An 18,571-nucleotide genomic window follows, 5' to 3' on the forward strand; every position below is an offset into this window, starting at 1 on the left:
CAATATAAATAGATTAAAAACACTTAAAAACTTACATTAGAAAAGGGGGAAATTTTCAGAGACTGTGTCTCCTTTCTCAACCGAGAAGCTGCAGTTTTCTTGGAGCTTCCAAGAGGAGTCTCCGAAAATTTCCCCCATTTCTAATGTAAGTTTTTAAGTGTTTTCAATCTATTTATATTGTGTCTCCTGTTTTAATTTATATATATATATATATATATATATATATATATATATATATATATATATATATATATATATATAATATATATATATATATATATATATATATATATATATATATATTGAAACACTATTTTCTCCACAATCACTCATCAACATAATACTCGCTATTCACAAAACATCCAAATTTTATCTTCTCATCTCTATAAGTCCTATTCCACAACCAATCTTCCATATATTCCAGAAATTCTCTATAGAAACATAAGTAGCAACTTTACCTGTTGGAACCTATTTGAGTCTCTCTCAAAGAGAGAAAAAAACACACCTGTTGCTATCAAATATAGGGTCAGAGAACTCTGAAGGATTAATAATGTTGGCATATAGGTAACCGAACTGAACAAAAAATAATTGAAACTTGGAATTAATTTATCTCATTGACATTATTTTTTTAATATCTATCTATCTCATTTTCTATATCTATCTAGCTAATTGTAATATATTCGCGCTCTGATAGATTTTCTTCAAATTAATTACTATTCTTTTTTTTACCTGATGAATGAGAGCCTGCGCATGGTTCTGGGGACACCCTCTGGCTGATCCTCCAAATTTATGTGGTTTATAAATTTTTCATTTTTTTACACTATTTTTTTCACATTTCACTACGACTATTTCTTTAATTAGGTACTCATTCTTAACATTAAACTCACCTTTTATCATTATTCTTATTCTACAACTTGAGACCATTACAATATCCCAAATTGGTCAATCTGTTGGGGGCCACGCCTGTTTCTTGTGGATCAGTCATTGTCATCCAGACAACAGGTCTGCATACCAATACCCTATGACATAGTGCTATTAAACTCTATCACCATCAGATTATTGTAACTGTTGCTTCTGTAATATCTAGTATAATATTATCAATTTAAAAAAGTCAATCCTTATTAACATGAATGTTTACAAAAATCTGAATCATTCCTCAGAATCTTCCAAACGTATTGGCAAGCCGAAGAACTTGTCAATCATGATTAAAATACTATAGTGAGGTCCACGTTATAATGGCAGTGAAGAAAGATAGGAAAAAACGTTGCCAAGTCTCTCCATTTTGCCACTGACTGTACACAACTGTTAATCAATTCATCCCATTAAATTTAATCTAATAATAATGATCATTTCCTTGATAAAATAACAAATTTAATGTCAAATTAATCAAGAAAATATATTTTTTCATAATTTGATTCAAAAATTTGCTTTCATAACTGAGATCAGATTTTTATTTCTATACAAACCTGGAATGGCGGCTAATTTGAAAAGCTGTGGTACAACAATCTGAATTTCAAAACAATAGAAATTAAATTATTTGGTAGGTATTCTATTCCAATTTCTTCCAAAATAATAGAAAAATAGAAATTCTATTTAAAAATAAGTAATTTCAATTGATTAATTCTGAAATAACTTTTCAATATTATTTATACCGTTCCGAGTAGGTCTAACCTATATGGGTGGGCTAACTGAAGCATGGATGAAGTCTAGGATGGTTAGTTATCAACTTTTAAAATGTCATTTCAGGTATTTTAATTTGTGTTCCTCATACGGTAATGTTTAAAAATTATTTCATTGTTTCAAAAATGCATTATTTAAATTAATTATACGACTTGTGTACTCAAGTATTTTGATAGAATGAAAAAAAAATGGTGGCTGAGAATGGTTTGTTCTGTTTTGTACAGTCACTGTCAAAAGTAAATATAAAATATTCTGGCAAATAGACAACATTGCAAAGCGAGAGAGAAAGAGAGATAGTGCTATCTGTTTTGTTGTATGATAGAAAAGGACAGTAACAGTATTGTCAACCTCGTACACTGCTATTATAATGTGGACCTCACTTTTTTATAGGATGAAGATTTTTTGAGGACCACTTTCTATTTGTTTCAATTTTAATCATTTTTGTGTGGTTTTTTTTGTACAAAAATATTATCCTCATGTATGAGTTCTTGTAAGAGTATGTAGAACTGACAGCATATTGTAAATCATATTGTTTTGTTTTTCATGAGGAATATAGAACTTTTTGAATTGAATTATATCATTTCTCAATTGTTGAATAACGATCTGGAAACGTCGTGGAGCAACGGTATTTGCTTTGTGAAGTAATGGAAAAGAATATCAACATCAATGTTGATAAAATGCTGTCATTATAACGTGGACCTTACCATTATAGCCTGCTGGTTTCAGAGACGTGAACGCACGCTCAAATACCTTAACGTAAAATCAAACGGTTCAATTTCAGCACAGAGTATTCCTCAAACAGCATGCGCTGAGATAGGCAATGATCCAATTTATCTTATATAAATTGTTATTTCTATAAAAATCTATTGCAGAAGAACAAAATGATGTTAAGGATTAATTCTGATTATAATGCTTTTCAAAATGATTTATGAAGCTTCAATTCAATTTAAAAAAATTATTTCAGCTGTTCCTGATTGGGTCCGCCATTTGGAAAGTTCAGTTTCACACGAGTTTCTACAAGCCTTCGCCCAGTTATAGAGTAGACACGCTGGGAAGTCTAGCCTCTGAAGCCAACATCTACTGCCATATCTTTAAATCGTGACGTCATCATTGGATAGAAAACATTCAGATTGTGTCTATTTTTCAGAAGGATGTGGATTATTATTCATTAAAATGGTGAACTCCAGCTGCGCCCCCGCTGAAATAGACACAATCTGCTATGGAAAATAATGTAAACAAACTCTACAGAAAAGTTTTCTATCTGATGCTGACGTCACTATTTGGAGATATGGCAGTAGATTTTGGCTTCATCGACTTTCAGTATGAATATACAATAGGCCGTGTCTATTTTATAACTGGTCTAAGGTTTCTACCAAGGGGGATCTCCTTGGTTTCTACTTTGTACTTTCCAATCCACTGTCGTCTGTTACTCTGTTTCTGTCGACTGTCTGCTTTCTGCTTTCATCTATCGGTCTTTTGCAGTTTTGCTTTGCAAAGCAAACTGCACTAGTGCACTTGCAGGACAGCAAGAACTATTGACAATAGGATTAAGTGTTATTTTGATCTCTTGTCGTTATGTCGTTTTTGTTGTTACCTTTTAGTGTTTTATGTCATATTATGTGCGTTATCGTTATTTGAAATAGTATTTATTTTGCTTACTCTCTGGATGATTCATTGGCTTACTACTATCTCTGATAAGTATCATTGCATCTCTGAATGTCACTTGGTGAATTGGTAAGATTCTGTAATTTTTAAATTATCAACACACAAATTATTTACTTAGTAAGTAGCAAACTACACTTCACTGAATACAATAATTATATGATTTGTCTACCACACAACTGGCGTAGGTACGGTATCTAAAGACCCGAATTACATTAGGCTTCCAAGCTGAGTCGCCATGCATAAGCCACTATTGATGACCGTGTGTAAACTGGAGTAAACTGGAAGTTCAGAAATGGTGGCCGGTCTGGCAAAACCTTAGACAACATCTAAATGCCAAAAACCATCTAAACCAAGCCAACATCTAATGCCAAATCCACACATCTTGACGTCACGCATTGTATAGAAATTATAGAAAACTTTTTTGAGTTTGTTGTGTAAGTGTTTGTGGTGTTTAACTTACATTGTTGTTATTTTTATAGCTTGGTTGTGACGTTCAAGATGGGTGGATTTGGCAGTAGATGTTGGCTTCAGAGGCTAGACTTCCCAGCGTTTCTATTCTATAATACTGGTCTAAGGGCAAAACAAGTGAAACAATACAGTCGTCATAATCTGGTGTCCCGGGCTCCCGGCCGCCAGAAACTAGTGTCTTGGCTAGAAACTTTTGCATCATATATTCTAATTATTATCAACTCGAAGAAACATTAATAAGAGGGAGTATCTGATTGTCAAAAATTTCTATTCAGGTAGTAAAATCTGTAAGCTGAAATGTTTCTTTATAGAAAATAATAACTCAAAGAACTTATTTATAAACTGGTTATTATTTTGTAATATATTATATATTGATAATCATTTTTATTTTCAACTCTTAAAAAATTCATGGCGTACTCAAGTTAAATTTTTCTTCTGTGACAGAAAGTTGACAAAAACATTTCATGTTCATATATTAATAATTTTTGTACTGTACATTCATAAAAATGATGTATATTTATATTAATTATTGTATGTTCAAGTAAGCTTAACTTACTATTGAATAGTATAGTGATACCGGTAGTAGGAAATAAAATTAACGATATTATCAAGTAAGGCATACTCATGAATATCTCAGATACATCTTGAAATACTTTACAATGGGGAGCAATTCGGCTAAAGTGCACGTCCAGTGCCAACATACCTGTCATCAAATTTTTGGTTGTGATCGATTTAGAATGTTATTTTGAGCACAAAATCACAAAAATTAAACGGCGCTCACTATTGTTTTTAAAATAAACTAAGTTCAAAGTAGCAGAACTTTACATGCATTTAACCTATAAGTAGCAACCATAAGTAGCTAAGGTTAGGAAAAGCTTTATGTTAGGAAAGCTTAGGCACAGAGGAAAGAAACACCACTGTATGCTTATTCCGTGGCTTAGGTTAGGAAAAGCTTTTGGTTAGGAAAACTCAGATTAGGAATATCATAATTTGATGATTTCAATAATCAAAATGGCTGCTACTCATAGGTTAAATGCATGTAAAATTGTGTTACTTTGAACTTAGTTTATTTAAAAAACAATAGTGAGCGCCGTTTAATTTTTGTGCTCAAAATAACATACTAAATCGATCCCAACCAAAAAGTTGATAATAGGTATGTTGGCACTGCACGTGCACTTCACCAGCAATTCTTTATCACTCCATACAATAACTCGAAAAGACCTAATTTCAAATTTTTAGATTGATGACTAGAATTCCTATGTAGATCGCGTCATAAGCAATAACACTTATAGTTATTGAAAAAGTAAAACGATTAATAAGCTTCATCATCATCACTAATAATTAATCCATGGAAACACATTTCAGAGCGATGGCACTCAAGAGCTGTTGTGCTCTTATCTTTGATGACAGCATTGCCATTTGCAACTTTTCTATTATTGATAAGAGAAAAGTCTTTTGAAGGTACATTCACACTGAAATCTTTGTTCATTTTTTTTAAATAACGTAACAACTGAGAGAAATTTATTGCAAATCTCAATTATTAATATTCTCAAGTGGAGCGGATTAGCACTTGATTAGGAATCCAGGATAAATTGAACTGAATCAATGCTTAATTTTCCATTTAAACTTATTACAGATAACTAAGCAATGGAAATTCCAACCAGCAATGGAGAATTAATAAATCTTTGTGATGACAGCAAGCAGAGTGACGCTGATGTAAATTTGAACGAAGAAAATGACCTGGTTAAGGTACTGTATAGAAAATGTTTATAGCAAATATTTAATGAATTACTTTGTCTATTATTAGTTTAGGATCAATGATACTGTAATGAAATCATTGAATATGCTGTAGGCGCACTAAGAATGTAGCCTACAATTAATTATTAAACGTTCAAATTTCACATTGAATTGAATTGAGAAAATATTTATTCATCAAACATGTACAAATACATTATGAATAGTGTCACAAAATGTATGTAGATAATAAGTAGGCTACAAACTCCTGTAACGATACAGTGATAAGCCAACCAAATATTCCTTTAATTTATATCCAAACTTTTCAATATCTTCTAAAATTTTCTAATTGGCAACTTTGTAAAAAATGACCTTTCCCTGTAGACTGTTTTCCTCTCGACTAGATCCAATCTATGCCTCTCAGAAATTTTGTTGTAACGGGTTCAGTAATAATTTTGAGTCTGATTTCTCATTTCTGAATTACTTTTCCTAAAAATCATGATTCCATCAATTATGTATTTCCCATGAATTGTCAAAATTCCCAAGCTGGAAGAAAAAATAACCTTACTGAGTCAGATCTTTCAAGCTTAATGATTATTCTAGTTGCCCTCTTCTGCTGCTTGAGAATCTTATCCAAAATTTTTGCTTACTGCCATTAATACAAAGATAATAATAAAAATGTGCGTATATTACTGCATGATATACAAATTTCAATGTTTGGACACTACAGACACTGGACATTTGCCTTAAAGCCTAAAGACCAGGGGTTATATTCTTATCTTTTTCATAACATGGTAAACATGATTATCCCATACTTCAAGCTTCTTAGGTCGTAGCAATAAATATTTGTATATTTATATCTTTGAGACTCTTCTAAATGCGCTATTTGCACTAATCGCTGTCTGCCTTTCAATAAAGATGAAAACTAATTTAGCTCCTCACCATGTACACCTTCAGTCTCCAATTTTTTTCAACAGAGAATTGTAACACACTCTGTCTCATGTTGATGTAGAAACAGTATTATATTTTAAATATTATAATACGTTATAAAGTCAGCATCTGGTTAGCATTGGTTTGCTATCCTTGTCTGTCATTTGACACAGAGCAGATAGCTTCTTCTAACTCCACACCATTGCTAAATCGTTCCACACCATTGCTAAATCGTTTCTATGCTAGAAATCTAATTAACTACAAAAATATTTCATCTCAATTATGAAAATGTATTATTAAATAATGAGAAAATACTAATTTCTAATATAATATATTATACCGGGCGATTCAAAAAGGACTTTACGACTGAAAATTCATATACTTATTAAACAAGGTACAGAGCTGGTTTTGGTGTTGTTTAAACGAAAACACTTCAAGTTTTTTTTAACTTCAACTAAAAATGTTCTATCTGACTTCTGTTGGTTATCCTGCAGACATCCCATCGATAATAGTTTTCTTCAGACTCGCACTAGCATTTCAGGTGTAACTTGCTCAACAGCAGCGCAAATCCTTGCTCTAAGTTCAGGCAGAGTGTCCTCTGAATCTGCTTCATTACCCTCATTAGTGGCCGGAGTGGCCCCATCTGCTTCCTTGAAGGCAGTTTTAGCTGGTAGGGACTGCCGTGCTACCAGTTTCTCCTAAATAGGTTGGATAGCATTTCACACCTATTAACCTACAGGAAGTTATCGGCTCCAAAATGGTAGATTCTTGATAAACTATGAATGGATCTATCGCCTATGAATGAGAAATCCAGTTTTCAGAGCAAACCAACTTATAATCTTCAGAAGAATTTTGGCAATATACAACACATTTACGATAAATTCTCAGTTAAAAAGTTGTCTGCATATCGATTACTCTGATATTTACTAACAAGTTTTATAGATCTCGAATTGAAGATTCGATTTTAATCGAGATAAAATATAATATTACAGGACTCATCTATTACTTTTTACCTTACTTGTTACTTGTATTCTCACTTTATTGAACCTAGATCAGTGTTCAAGTACTTGTTATTCAATTATTCCTAATGGTTTATTTTGATGAAACTCAACTTGCTCACAAGCTGTATACAGACTAACTTGAGTTACATACAATTCGTGGTTACACACCTCGTGCACTATTCATCAGCTGATGATATGCGTATTATACTTATTTGTATGAATATAATTATAAAATATATGTATCCTATTATATTAAGCGAGCAATTTCTGTATACCAGTTTATATTTTTTTATCTGGTTTTCTATGTTCAACGGATCTCGTAAACGGCTCTAACGATTTTCACGAAATTTGGAACATAGTAGGTTTATGATATAAAAATTCGATTGCACTAGGTCTCATCCCTGGGAAAACTCGCTGAAGGACATGAAAAGTATAATTCATCCTTGGAAAAACAAATGATAGTAACAGAAGATGTGTGGGAGATCAGCTGCTGTGTAATCAATTAGCTTACCGTATCTCGTGATAAATCTAGAAATTTTAATTGACTCAATCAAAATAATCTGATTTGTTGACATGAGATGGTATATATCTTAATATTCAAAGTTGATCACTATTTTACAGTTCTAAGTGATTAGTGAGTGTCATTTTGTTATTCAATTTGGTATGTTAACAATCTAAATTAGAACTTAGTTTTTAAATAGTTCTCAAATATTTGAACTGAAAATTTGACCTGAATTCAAGTGTATAGAACATAACCTACTTTTTGGAATATTTATAGTGTATAAATAAAAATACGGGGAAGAAACAGTTTTGGGCTGTGTCTGTTAGTCCTTCCCCAATCATTTTAAAGAATTGAGTTATGTTCATCAATAAATAAATCACGAGCGAAGCTCGGTGCCCCGATATTAGTATGATAATTGTAGCATCAGCTTATGGAAAGCGTACGGCGTGTGTTCGTGGCACGAGTCAGTTAACAGCTTGATGAATATTATAACGCATTGCAAAATTAAAAAGAAATATATATAAAAAGAATATAATAGGATGTAAGGATAAGTATAAAAGGACATAATCTTCATAAAAAATAATACGTTCTTAGTTTGACTAAATTTGTACTTATAATTGAGAGTAATGTGTGTGTTTATCCAATCAATGTAGGCTACCACTGGTTTACAGCTGAAAATGCCTTTACGTAATCAGACTGGGCCACCAATTTATTCCTCGGAGTGGAATACTTAACAAAATTTCATAACAAATTAACTTAACAAAATTTACTTAAAAATTTTTGAAATTAACAAAAATTACTTAACTTGACTCTTAACTCTTTAACTTTTTTTAACTTAACAAATTTTGAAATTTTTTCACGAAAATGTCGAAACTCATTAACAAAAAGCGACCACTGAAAGGTCACTAGAACTTCCACCTGTTCATCCATTGCTTTCGGCGGCCCCGTCTCCTTTCTTTTACCCCCATATCTTTCATGAACCCCCACAAGAAAAAATCCAGCGGTGTTAGGTCTGGGGAACGAGGGAGCCATGCAATTGGCGCATTACAGCCAATCCACTCATTAGTAAAGCGGTCATTAAGAAAATACCGGGCGTCAGTCAGATGCGCCATCTTGCATAAAGAAAACATTTCGTTTCTTGGTCATCCTCATCGATCTATGGTATCAAAAATTTCGCAACATATCAAGGTACACTATGCCGTTTTTAAAACCAAAACACACAGCTAGCACGCTCGGGTCCAGTGAAGGCAGCCATCTTTGACGTAACTGCGGCTTGTGTGGCGCGACCAAGCACTAGCGGACTACGCGAGTCAAAACTTGGAGTGTTTTCCTTTAAAGCAATACCAAAACCAGATCTGTACCTTGTTTAATAAGATTTATATGAATTTTCAAAGTTGTTAAGTCCTTTTTGAATCAGCCGTTATTTTCTAGACGAATAAAATATTTAAGATAGATTTGATTATTATTAACAAGAATCAACAAATAATATTAAATCATATATTTATACCGGAATAACTTGAATCACAGCTATCTACTATAGTCCAGTCAATATAGACATAAAAAAGGGGGTGTGCTTGCAATTTATATTGTAGTTCTGATTTTTTAATATATTATTTGGGTACATAAGAGAAGTCCAGAACCAATTTCTCCATGCAAAATTTCCTTGTGCTAGATACAGAGTGGCCCAAAAACCTCGTATTTTCGGCTCATTTTCCAGTTGTCTAAAATCCATCTTGAATAACGTTTCCCTATCATAGTACTGCTAAAATCGTTAATATGACAAAAATATCTACAATTTCCGGATTTTTTTCAACAATCTAATCTCACTCTACGAACATATTTTTCCATAAATCGTTTACAGCAGGTGAAAGAGGAAATTATATTTAACATTTCAAGATCAAGTAATGATTTTTATATTAAGGGGTTACCGAGATATATAGCTTTAAATATAGAAATTGGCCATTTTTTGTGTATTGGAATATGGGCTTAAGTACACTCAACAATAAATCTTCCACTTTTCGACCGAACTCGACTTATGATGCATGAATTTGGACCGCCTTTACGAGCCGAGAAGAATGAAGTTTAGTACGATGAAATTTGAGCATTGTGTCAGAAGTTACAAGTGTTTGAAATTTTGATCCTTGAGGTGTCCTTAAGCGCGCCTCTTCACTAGGAAATACTGAAATGAAGTGCATCTAACGGGTGATTCTCATAGAATATAATCTTAATGAACTTACGTCATTTTGCGAAATATCAATGTGAAGACTATGTAGTTGGTGATGATGGTTGAAGCTGAAAATCAGGTGTTTTCACAATACAAGGAGCATTGTTGTCAGGTGTACCTGGAAATCTATATAAGATAGAGCGCTCTACCTGATCTCAGATTGTAGAGCACAAACATACGCCCAGAGAGATTTTGAATTATACATCCAAATGGTAGCAATCGGAAGATATTGTTGATCAAAATCTAAAATTCATTAAAATTGATTTTTCCTTCAAATTTCAATCATTTTTGAAAAATCATAACTCAGTACTCATTGGGGATAGAGAGTTCCGAATGTTCTCATTTTATTCAGAATCTCATATTCTAGAAAAAAAGGCGAGAGCAAATTTTCCTGTCCGATTATGAGATTTGGCAGAAATAGCTGGAAAATGAGCCGAAAATACTAGGTTTTTGGGCCATCCTGTATCTAGCACAAGGAAATTTTGCACGAAGAAATTGGTTCTGGACTTCTCTTATGTACCCAAAAAATATATTAAAAAATCAGAACTACAATATAAATTGCATGCACCAATGTATATAGTGACTGGACTACTATAGAAGGCAGTAGCAACAGAAAATTGTCAAGTCTGCCGTCCTATCATTTCCACTGACTTTATAAAGTGAATTTCACTATAGATTGACCCATAGCGCCAATCACTTGCTTTGTCAAATTGCAGCCTCATTATTCAAAGCTATAATCAACTTCAAGCATTAATTCTGTAAAAAGTCAAATCTGAAATTTGGCATGAATATTTATGCTATAAAGACAACTTTAAAAAATAAAATAAAACATTTTAGATGTAAATTTTCAAAATGGCGGCCATTTTAAATCTTTGTTTGAAAATTTCACGAAAGCCGTTCACTTTACAAAAACTTTACAAGAGACAATAAAGTTATAAAATGTTATCAAGATTTCAAGGATACCTCATTTATCTAGATTGGTCGAAGAATAACAGAGAACTCAATCCTTTTCGTACTGCATGCATGACCATGAACAAACAAGATCATCTGCAAATCAGCTGGATGGCCATATGGAGCCATACCGAGTTTCAAAGCTTCATCTTAAATACAATTGGAATTGAAAATTTAAAATTGATGTTTAAATTATGAAAATTTGTCATGCATGCAATACGAAAATAATTAATTTCTTTGTTATTCTTCGACCAGTCTTAATAAATAAGGTATCCTTGAAATTTTGATAAAATTTTCTAACTTTTTTGTTTCTTTTAAATTTTTTGTAAAGTGAACGGTTTTCGTGAAATTTGCAATCAAAATTTAAAATGACCGCCATTTTGAAAATTTACATCTAAAATTTTTTATTTTATTTTTTAAAGTTGAGTCTTTATAGCATAAATATTCCTGCCAAATTTCAGATTAATACAACATTTCTTTCTTGAAATAAAAATTCCCAAGTGAAGAAAAGAAAATGGCAGCTATAAGGATAACCGCTGAGTTTTGGACACTTCAAATGTCGTAGCCCATTTCAAATGTGTAATCATCCAGGAACAATACCCTAGAATGTACGACACTACTTACGAAAAATTCTGTATTTAATCAACAGAAATAAACAGATCAAATTCAATCAATCTTTCAAGTTTTATTATAATATCAAGTGACCTGGCTGGCTCAGGTCTGGTGACAGAGTTTTCAGGTTTAACGATTGTTTTTTAGGCAGCCGTTAACCGACGGCTAACGTGTCCATCCGAAACACGGGAGTGGCCCGAGAAAAATATCTTGCCCGGGCCGTGATTTGGACCCGGGCCTCTGAATTATAAACGCCTCTAAGGCCGGATCCCCTCTAGGCAAGGTGGTTCCAATATCACCAGGAGTCCCAAGAGTCGGAAGGCTTGATCGAATGCGACTATTAGGCGTTGCACCCTTCGGGGAGTGCGTCGTACAAGTCCGATGACCAGTTGCTTGCCTGGGAAAGGCTAGGTCTCGCTCTGTCTGCTCTCATAGTGCTACAGTCTGGTGCAAACATTGTTTGTCCTACGGGGAGTTCGATGTTGGGACTCGGAATCGTCTGTAGACGACTTACAACATTCAAATTTTAATTTTATTGGAGGATACGCCATTTCATAATGTTTGTTTCAGGTATCTTTCATTGATGTCGATGATATGTATCCGACAGATTGCGATCTCAGATGTCGCTATTCCTTCAAAACTGCATTCGTACACCCAAATCCAGGAGATAGAATAGCAATATTCAAAGTTGGATGGAAGCATGTTACAGAATACTATCTTTTCAAGATGGTTAAAGTGCCAGCTGAAGAACACGTGCTTGCCTGTCAACGAATATGTTTCTCCGGTAAGTTGATATAACATGTTTGAGAATACAGGGCCAGACCACATAAGGCGTTTTATCAGGCGCCAACCCAATCAGCCATTTGGAAAGCTTCCTGCCTTGCTGACTCTAAAAACGCTTTCTGAAAATGATTGTAAAAACGCTTAATATGGTCTGGCTCTTAGTCATCAACTTGTAGCTACCGTAACAATCAATTTTTGAGGATGGTTATGAGCCCATTTTTATTTATTAATTCACAGTTTTAACGAAATTAAAATAATTAATGTTCATTCCGTATTTGAACAAAATCAACGTGCTAACAGAAGTGCAATAGAATCATCCAATTAACCCGCTTAGTGACTCGTTAGTAACAAGTTAGACTCTAGAATGGAAGGTTGTCGGTTCAGAAACCAAAATCCCAAATCCTGCAAATCTTTTTAAGAAATTTATATTTTAATTAGAATTTTATATGTGATTTCTGTAAAATATAAAAAAATATTTTCGTAGAATAATTTCTAATTGATAATTTTTGTAATATTCTCAAGTAAAGTTTTTCAAGTTTTCATTTCCAGCTACTTGATAATTTCGTCTGCACATTGAAATGAAATGAGTGTGATTGCAGCTCCAGTCCTGCCAAAGAATGTGAAGGATCTCTACCAACTTTGTTATCTAACACATGATAATCTGGTGCTCGGAGCTAGCCCACCCTTCAGCTTCTATAACGCGTCCGCTCAGGAACTGGTGTGTGTTGAAGACAAAGCCTGCCAAGAGGTCATGATCTACAAATCTCGTTTGTCTGTGCTCCATGATCGTGTTGGAAGAGTGAGTTCCCACTGCAAATCATCATCCATATCATTCCAATAACTGACATTAAGACAGCTCCCTAATTTCAAGGTCACTTCAATTTTTACGGATTTATGCACTGTAAAATTGATAATTGATTTTATCATCCGTTGGTTGTAATGTGTTGGCTGTTTTCTTGGCATTTATTCAATTCAATTTACCTTCAAATGAACATCGATTATAAATATAACACTTAATGAGGATTATACAAACACGCTTTTCAAGACTAAGATGGCTCGGACATATTTTTAGGATGGATGAAACCAGAATGCAAAAATAGTGCTTAAAGAGGAGCTTTACTCGAGAAGAAAATAAGGAAGACCAAGAATACGATGGGAAGATGAGATAAGGGATGATTTGATAAGGATGGGTTATAGAGGATGGAGAGGATTTATAATGGATAGAAATGTTTGCAGAAATGTTGTGGAGGAGGCCAAAGCCTACAATGAGCTGTAGAGCTATAGAAAAAAAATTACAAACACGCTTTTGTAATAGATTTTAATTAACATACCCTGAACTCTTTCATCTTATTCTGTTTATTGAAGAATAATTACAAGTATTTTTTAACCGATTCTTTATCAATCTAATAGAATAATATTGGTGAATAGATTATACTATAGATCGTACTTTTTCCGTGTATTATTGTCAATGACAAACTTATTCGAATTTTTATCTGAAAAATTGTTAATAAATAAATACAATATTGTTATCAACTTTACAAAATTTCTACTATACATTCACGTAAAAATCACTCAATGATTGGGTGCAACCAACACAAACAGGCTCAGCCGAAAACTGACCTACTCCTGAACTTTGGTAGAATAATATTCAATTATGCCAAATGACAATAGATCTGATATAGGTTGATGTTCTATTGTAAGCATCTTTAAATGAAGTTTGTATAATTGTAAACAGTAATAATGAAAGTTTTATCTGAACATTTATTATCTATTCTGAATGAAAAATTGTCAATGAAAATTTGAATGAATTGAAATTTGTGTTTTCAGGTTGAAGATGAAAAAGAGCTGTCGGACTTGAAAGCGTATGCGTTTGGCTCTCGCCTGAAGCAAGTAGAGCAGGAGCTGGCCTCCTCAAGAAAAGAGATTCAGGCCATCTCGTCTTGGTCTGCTTCAACGCAGGAAGAACTAGAGAAACAGAAGAGAGCAAACTTAGAGCTATCCAAACTGCTTAATGAAGAGCATGGCAGTTGTGGCACTAAACTTACTGAATTAGAAAAACAATTAGCAATCAAGACTGAAAAGCTTGAAGCACTTGAAGAACAGCTGTGCAAGGAAGATGAAGAGAAGAAAAGACTTAATTCTGGAATAGACACTTTGACTGCAAAGTGTATCGAGAATGAGAATCTTCTAAAAGAATTGAACCAATACAATGAGACTCTCAAGAAAGAGCTAGATGCAACAAAATTGGAAATGGCATCGTCTTTGGAGGTAGGTCATTGTTGATAAGAGAAATTTTATCATGTTTTTTAGGCTTCTCCCTTTCATGTAATAATTTTGACCTTAATTTCGAAAAACGCTCCCATCAATCAAACTACACTCTTATCCACGTGCTCAAGTGTTTGATTTTTCTCGAAAATTCAAAGTAAGATTATAAACTTCTATTCACTAGAGTGTAAGAAAGCCCTCCATTTTTCAACGCGTAATACTGATAACGCTGATGATTGGCAAGCTTTTACATATTATTTTTTTCAATTGTAATATATTTAATGATGAAGACCCAATTAGATTATTTATTTTTATTTTATTTAAAAAATGAAATCTAGTAAAAAGTGTTTGAATTAACGTCTGCTAAATTTCATTTTATAATTTCATCAACAATAATTGATATTGATAGTTGGTAGGATAGATAATTGAAGTTAGTAGGTCTATCAGCTTGTTTATTAAAGGAAGCAGTAATCCATTGTATTTTTAGGATTAGATGAATAAGAAATCTTCAATATTTCAGGAAACTTGCTTGAATTTTTTTCACAAATTAATGGATTCCCCTTGAAGTTGAATTGGCAAATCATGTAAAAGCTTATACATAATGAATGAGCATTGTCTGATGCGATTATTATGCCATCAATAACATTTTATTGTCATTAAACACAAAGTGTTGTAACAAACGTCAAAGATACAAATAAAATAAAAACAGTCAGAGTAATTAGTACAACAGAATTGGCATATAGTAATAAATAGCAGTATTTAACAAAAACTGCTATTTATTATTAAAACTTCTCATTCAGTATGTGCGCCTTGAATCTTGTATTTGCGGGTTTTCAATATTTTTTATTGTACTGTTTTCTTTTCATCAATCATTCAATTTTCATCCCTTTTCAAGTTTATAATTGATGTAATATAATTTTTCTATGTAGAATTTTCTTGATATTTAATGTGATATTTAATGTCTGCCACAGTTCTCTCAAGGCCTGACAGAGTTGTATTATGCTAATGAATCAATGAGACTACCAAGTTAATTCCTCTCGAATAAAAAACAAAATACTTTTGTCTTTAAACTAGCTTTTCATCATTTGCATTATTGAATTGCATTGTTTGTCACAAATTATTGTTCCAATAGTTTTTGAACTGACACTTTAGTCACCATTTGATTATCAGAAGAGTATGGGGACCCATAAGAACAGCTGAAGGTTGGTTCATTCGAAGTAATGAAAAGATAAATAACATACTTGGAAGGGAAAATATAGTACGTTTCATAAAGTCGCAACGGAAGCGCTGGCTTGGACATGTTGAGAAGATGAATAGAGAAAGGTTGCCAAATGCCATATTGGAGACAAGAATTGAAGGCACAAGAAGAAGAGGGAGACCAAGGAGAAGGTGACTGGAAGATGTGGAGAGAGATCTGCGAGTGTTGGGAATTAGGGGATGGAAGAGAGGTGCTGGTGATAGAGACAGATGAAAAGGAATTGTCATTGAATGGAAGCCAAGGTCCACATAGAACTGTAGTACTAAAGGAAGAAGTTGAAGAAGACTTTGATATGGCGGAAGGTGTGGCTCGTTCATCAATTGGGCTAGTCAGTCGGGTCGAGCGAGGGGTTTGTTACCACTGACTGAAAAAAATGGCTTTTGGTGGCCCTGAAAAGGGCCAAGTTTGTTGCTGGTGGCCCTGAAAAGGGACCAAGATTGTTGCTGGTGGCCCTAAAAGGGACCAAGGCAGGCAAGATGTTTAGTAGTCGTTGACTGGCGCAATACCACGCCGCGCGAGGGTCCCGGGCAGGTCCGTCTGGTGCGAGAGCAGGCCGGCAGGGGCTCAAGTCAATGGTTCGCAGTCTCCACTCTGGTTTACCCGGGCTATGGAGAGGGTTGACCGGGTGATCTACTAGCCAGAGGTCGTGCCGAATCTCCGCCGGGAGGACCTCCTCGACCACTTCCTCGTTTAGAAGGGGCCTTCGGTCAAACCCCGGGCAGGCAGGGTCGTAGGCTTCCGCTGCACACACTCCGATGTCGGTTCAGCACCCAACCCGCGCATCCAGAACCGCGCGTCAGTTGTTAGGCTGGGGCGCTAAGTCTTGGGGCGCAGCTGGCGCGGCGGTGTACAGCCTCAGCCTCTCCTCCACCTGGCGAAGCCAGGTCTCCTCTTCTGGGTTCGGCGGCCGGCTCGGTTCCTCCTAGGCATCGGCTGGGTAGTAGACAAGGAAGACACCTCAGGTTGCGGTCAGTCTCGCCATGGTTCCCTCATTGGCCTGCTCGCTGCTCTGCTCCTGGTCTCGGTAGTGGTCTCGGCTGGTAGTGGTCTCGGCTGGTGATCTCTTCTGGCTCTTCAGTGGAAGGCTGCTAGTGAGCAAGTGCTATCGAGGGTAGCTGAGTAGCCCCCTTTTATTCACAGTCCCCGAGTTCACCTGCGCTGCTATTGGCCGGCGGTGCTCGGCCAATAGAAACGCAGGAACGGGTGGCGGCGACTGAGGCGCACCCTGGTGGCGGGTGGGTCAACCACTCATTTGGTTGATGCGTGGCGTGGGGAGCAGAGCAGAGCGGCAGGCTGAAAGGTAGCGAACGCGAGGGAGGTATCAATTCCCCCCCCCCATTTGAGGTAGCCACGGCGAGAATTTATTGATTGCAAAAAACAAGATATAATGTTTACAAAATATACAAAAGTGCCATTGGGCGATAATTTTACAGAAGTGAGACCAGAAGGGTCTCCCCCAACAGGTGGGTTGTGGTCAATAATTACAGAAATAAGACCAGAAGGGTCTCCCCCAACAGGTGGGTTGTTATTCCAAGAGATGTTGCTGGTTGGTGGTTGGAGCCGGGCGTAGTTGAGTCTTGTACACCTTGATGGTCTCATTGTCACGGGTGATCCAGTAGACAGCTCCTTGGTTGTGGGCGACCGTATATGGTCCCTTCCATCTGGGTGCCAGGCCCGCGTGGAATTTCTGAGCCTTGTTTGAGAGTTGATGATTCCGTGTGAGCACCTGGTCGCCGATCTGGTAATGAGGCTGTGTCTCAGCTATCGGGTCTCCCTTCCTATTGAGATAATTTTCTTTGTTCAACACGGCTTCACGTTGGATTGCAGTTAGCGTGTGTAGACGCTGGTTAATATGGTCTTTGTGCGGTTCGAGTTGATTTTCGGGCCAGTGGCTCCATTCCCCTGGCCGTGGAAGGGTTTGGCCAAACAGGATTTGACTGGGGCTGTATCTTGTTGCCGTGTTCTGTCGATTTCGCAGGGTGAATAGCACAGATGGTAGTTGGTTCTCCCATTCTTGGTGTTGTTCTTGTAGGCGGATCCGTAGTCCCTTCTTGAGTTCCTGGTTCCTTCTCTCAGTAGGGTTGGCTCGGGGGTGATAAATTGGCGTGGTTTAGTGTAAGACTCCCCATTTGAGGCAGAGTTCGTTCCATAGTTTCCCCGTAAACTGAGTGCCATTGTCGGAGAGTAGGATTTTTGGGTATCCCCATCTGGGAAACAGGTGCGTATCCATCGTGCGGCCAATCGTGTTGGCGTCGCCGTGAGGCAGCGGGTAGGCTTCTATCCACCTGGAGAAAGAATCAGTGATGGCCAATATGAATCGATTTCTTCGCTTGGAGAGTGGGTAGGGGCCCATCAGATCGAGACATACGGTTTCCCATGGTCTAGTAGACCGTCGTGGTTGTTGCGTAGGTTCGTGATTCCGGTTGTACGCTTTTGAGCAGCTACACAGCAGGCAATTTTGTACGTACGCGGTTATCTGCGCCTTCATACGGGGCCAA

General features: G+C 35.7%; 1 protein-coding gene across 4 annotated transcripts in view; it reads left to right on the forward strand.

Annotated features, from left to right (window-relative positions):
* The first annotated feature begins 3,042 nt into the window (after positions 1 to 3,042).
* LOC111058322 (tax1-binding protein 1 homolog) overlaps positions 3,043 to 18,571 on the forward strand; it is a 41,286-nt gene continuing 25,757 nt past the window's right edge. The window contains exons 1-5 of one of the 4 annotated variants that reach the window (XM_022345836.2): positions 3,043 to 3,414; positions 5,450 to 5,562; positions 12,338 to 12,551; positions 13,150 to 13,349; positions 14,378 to 14,818. In XM_022345836.2, coding sequence (XP_022201528.2) covers positions 5,461 to 5,562; positions 12,338 to 12,551; positions 13,150 to 13,349; positions 14,378 to 14,818 — 957 coding nt within the window. In that variant the 5' untranslated portion in view covers positions 3,043 to 3,414; positions 5,450 to 5,460. Of the gene's footprint in view, positions 3,415 to 3,514; positions 4,089 to 5,447; positions 5,563 to 12,337; positions 12,552 to 13,149; positions 13,350 to 14,377; positions 14,819 to 18,571 lie in introns of those variants that run through there. The other 3 variants (XM_022345835.2, XM_022345834.2, XR_002606543.2) reach the window with 3 other exon arrangements.

Source organism: Nilaparvata lugens, chromosome 3, assembly GCF_014356525.2.
Source record: "Nilaparvata lugens isolate BPH chromosome 3, ASM1435652v1, whole genome shotgun sequence".
Taxonomy (NCBI): domain Eukaryota; kingdom Metazoa; phylum Arthropoda; class Insecta; order Hemiptera; family Delphacidae; genus Nilaparvata; species Nilaparvata lugens.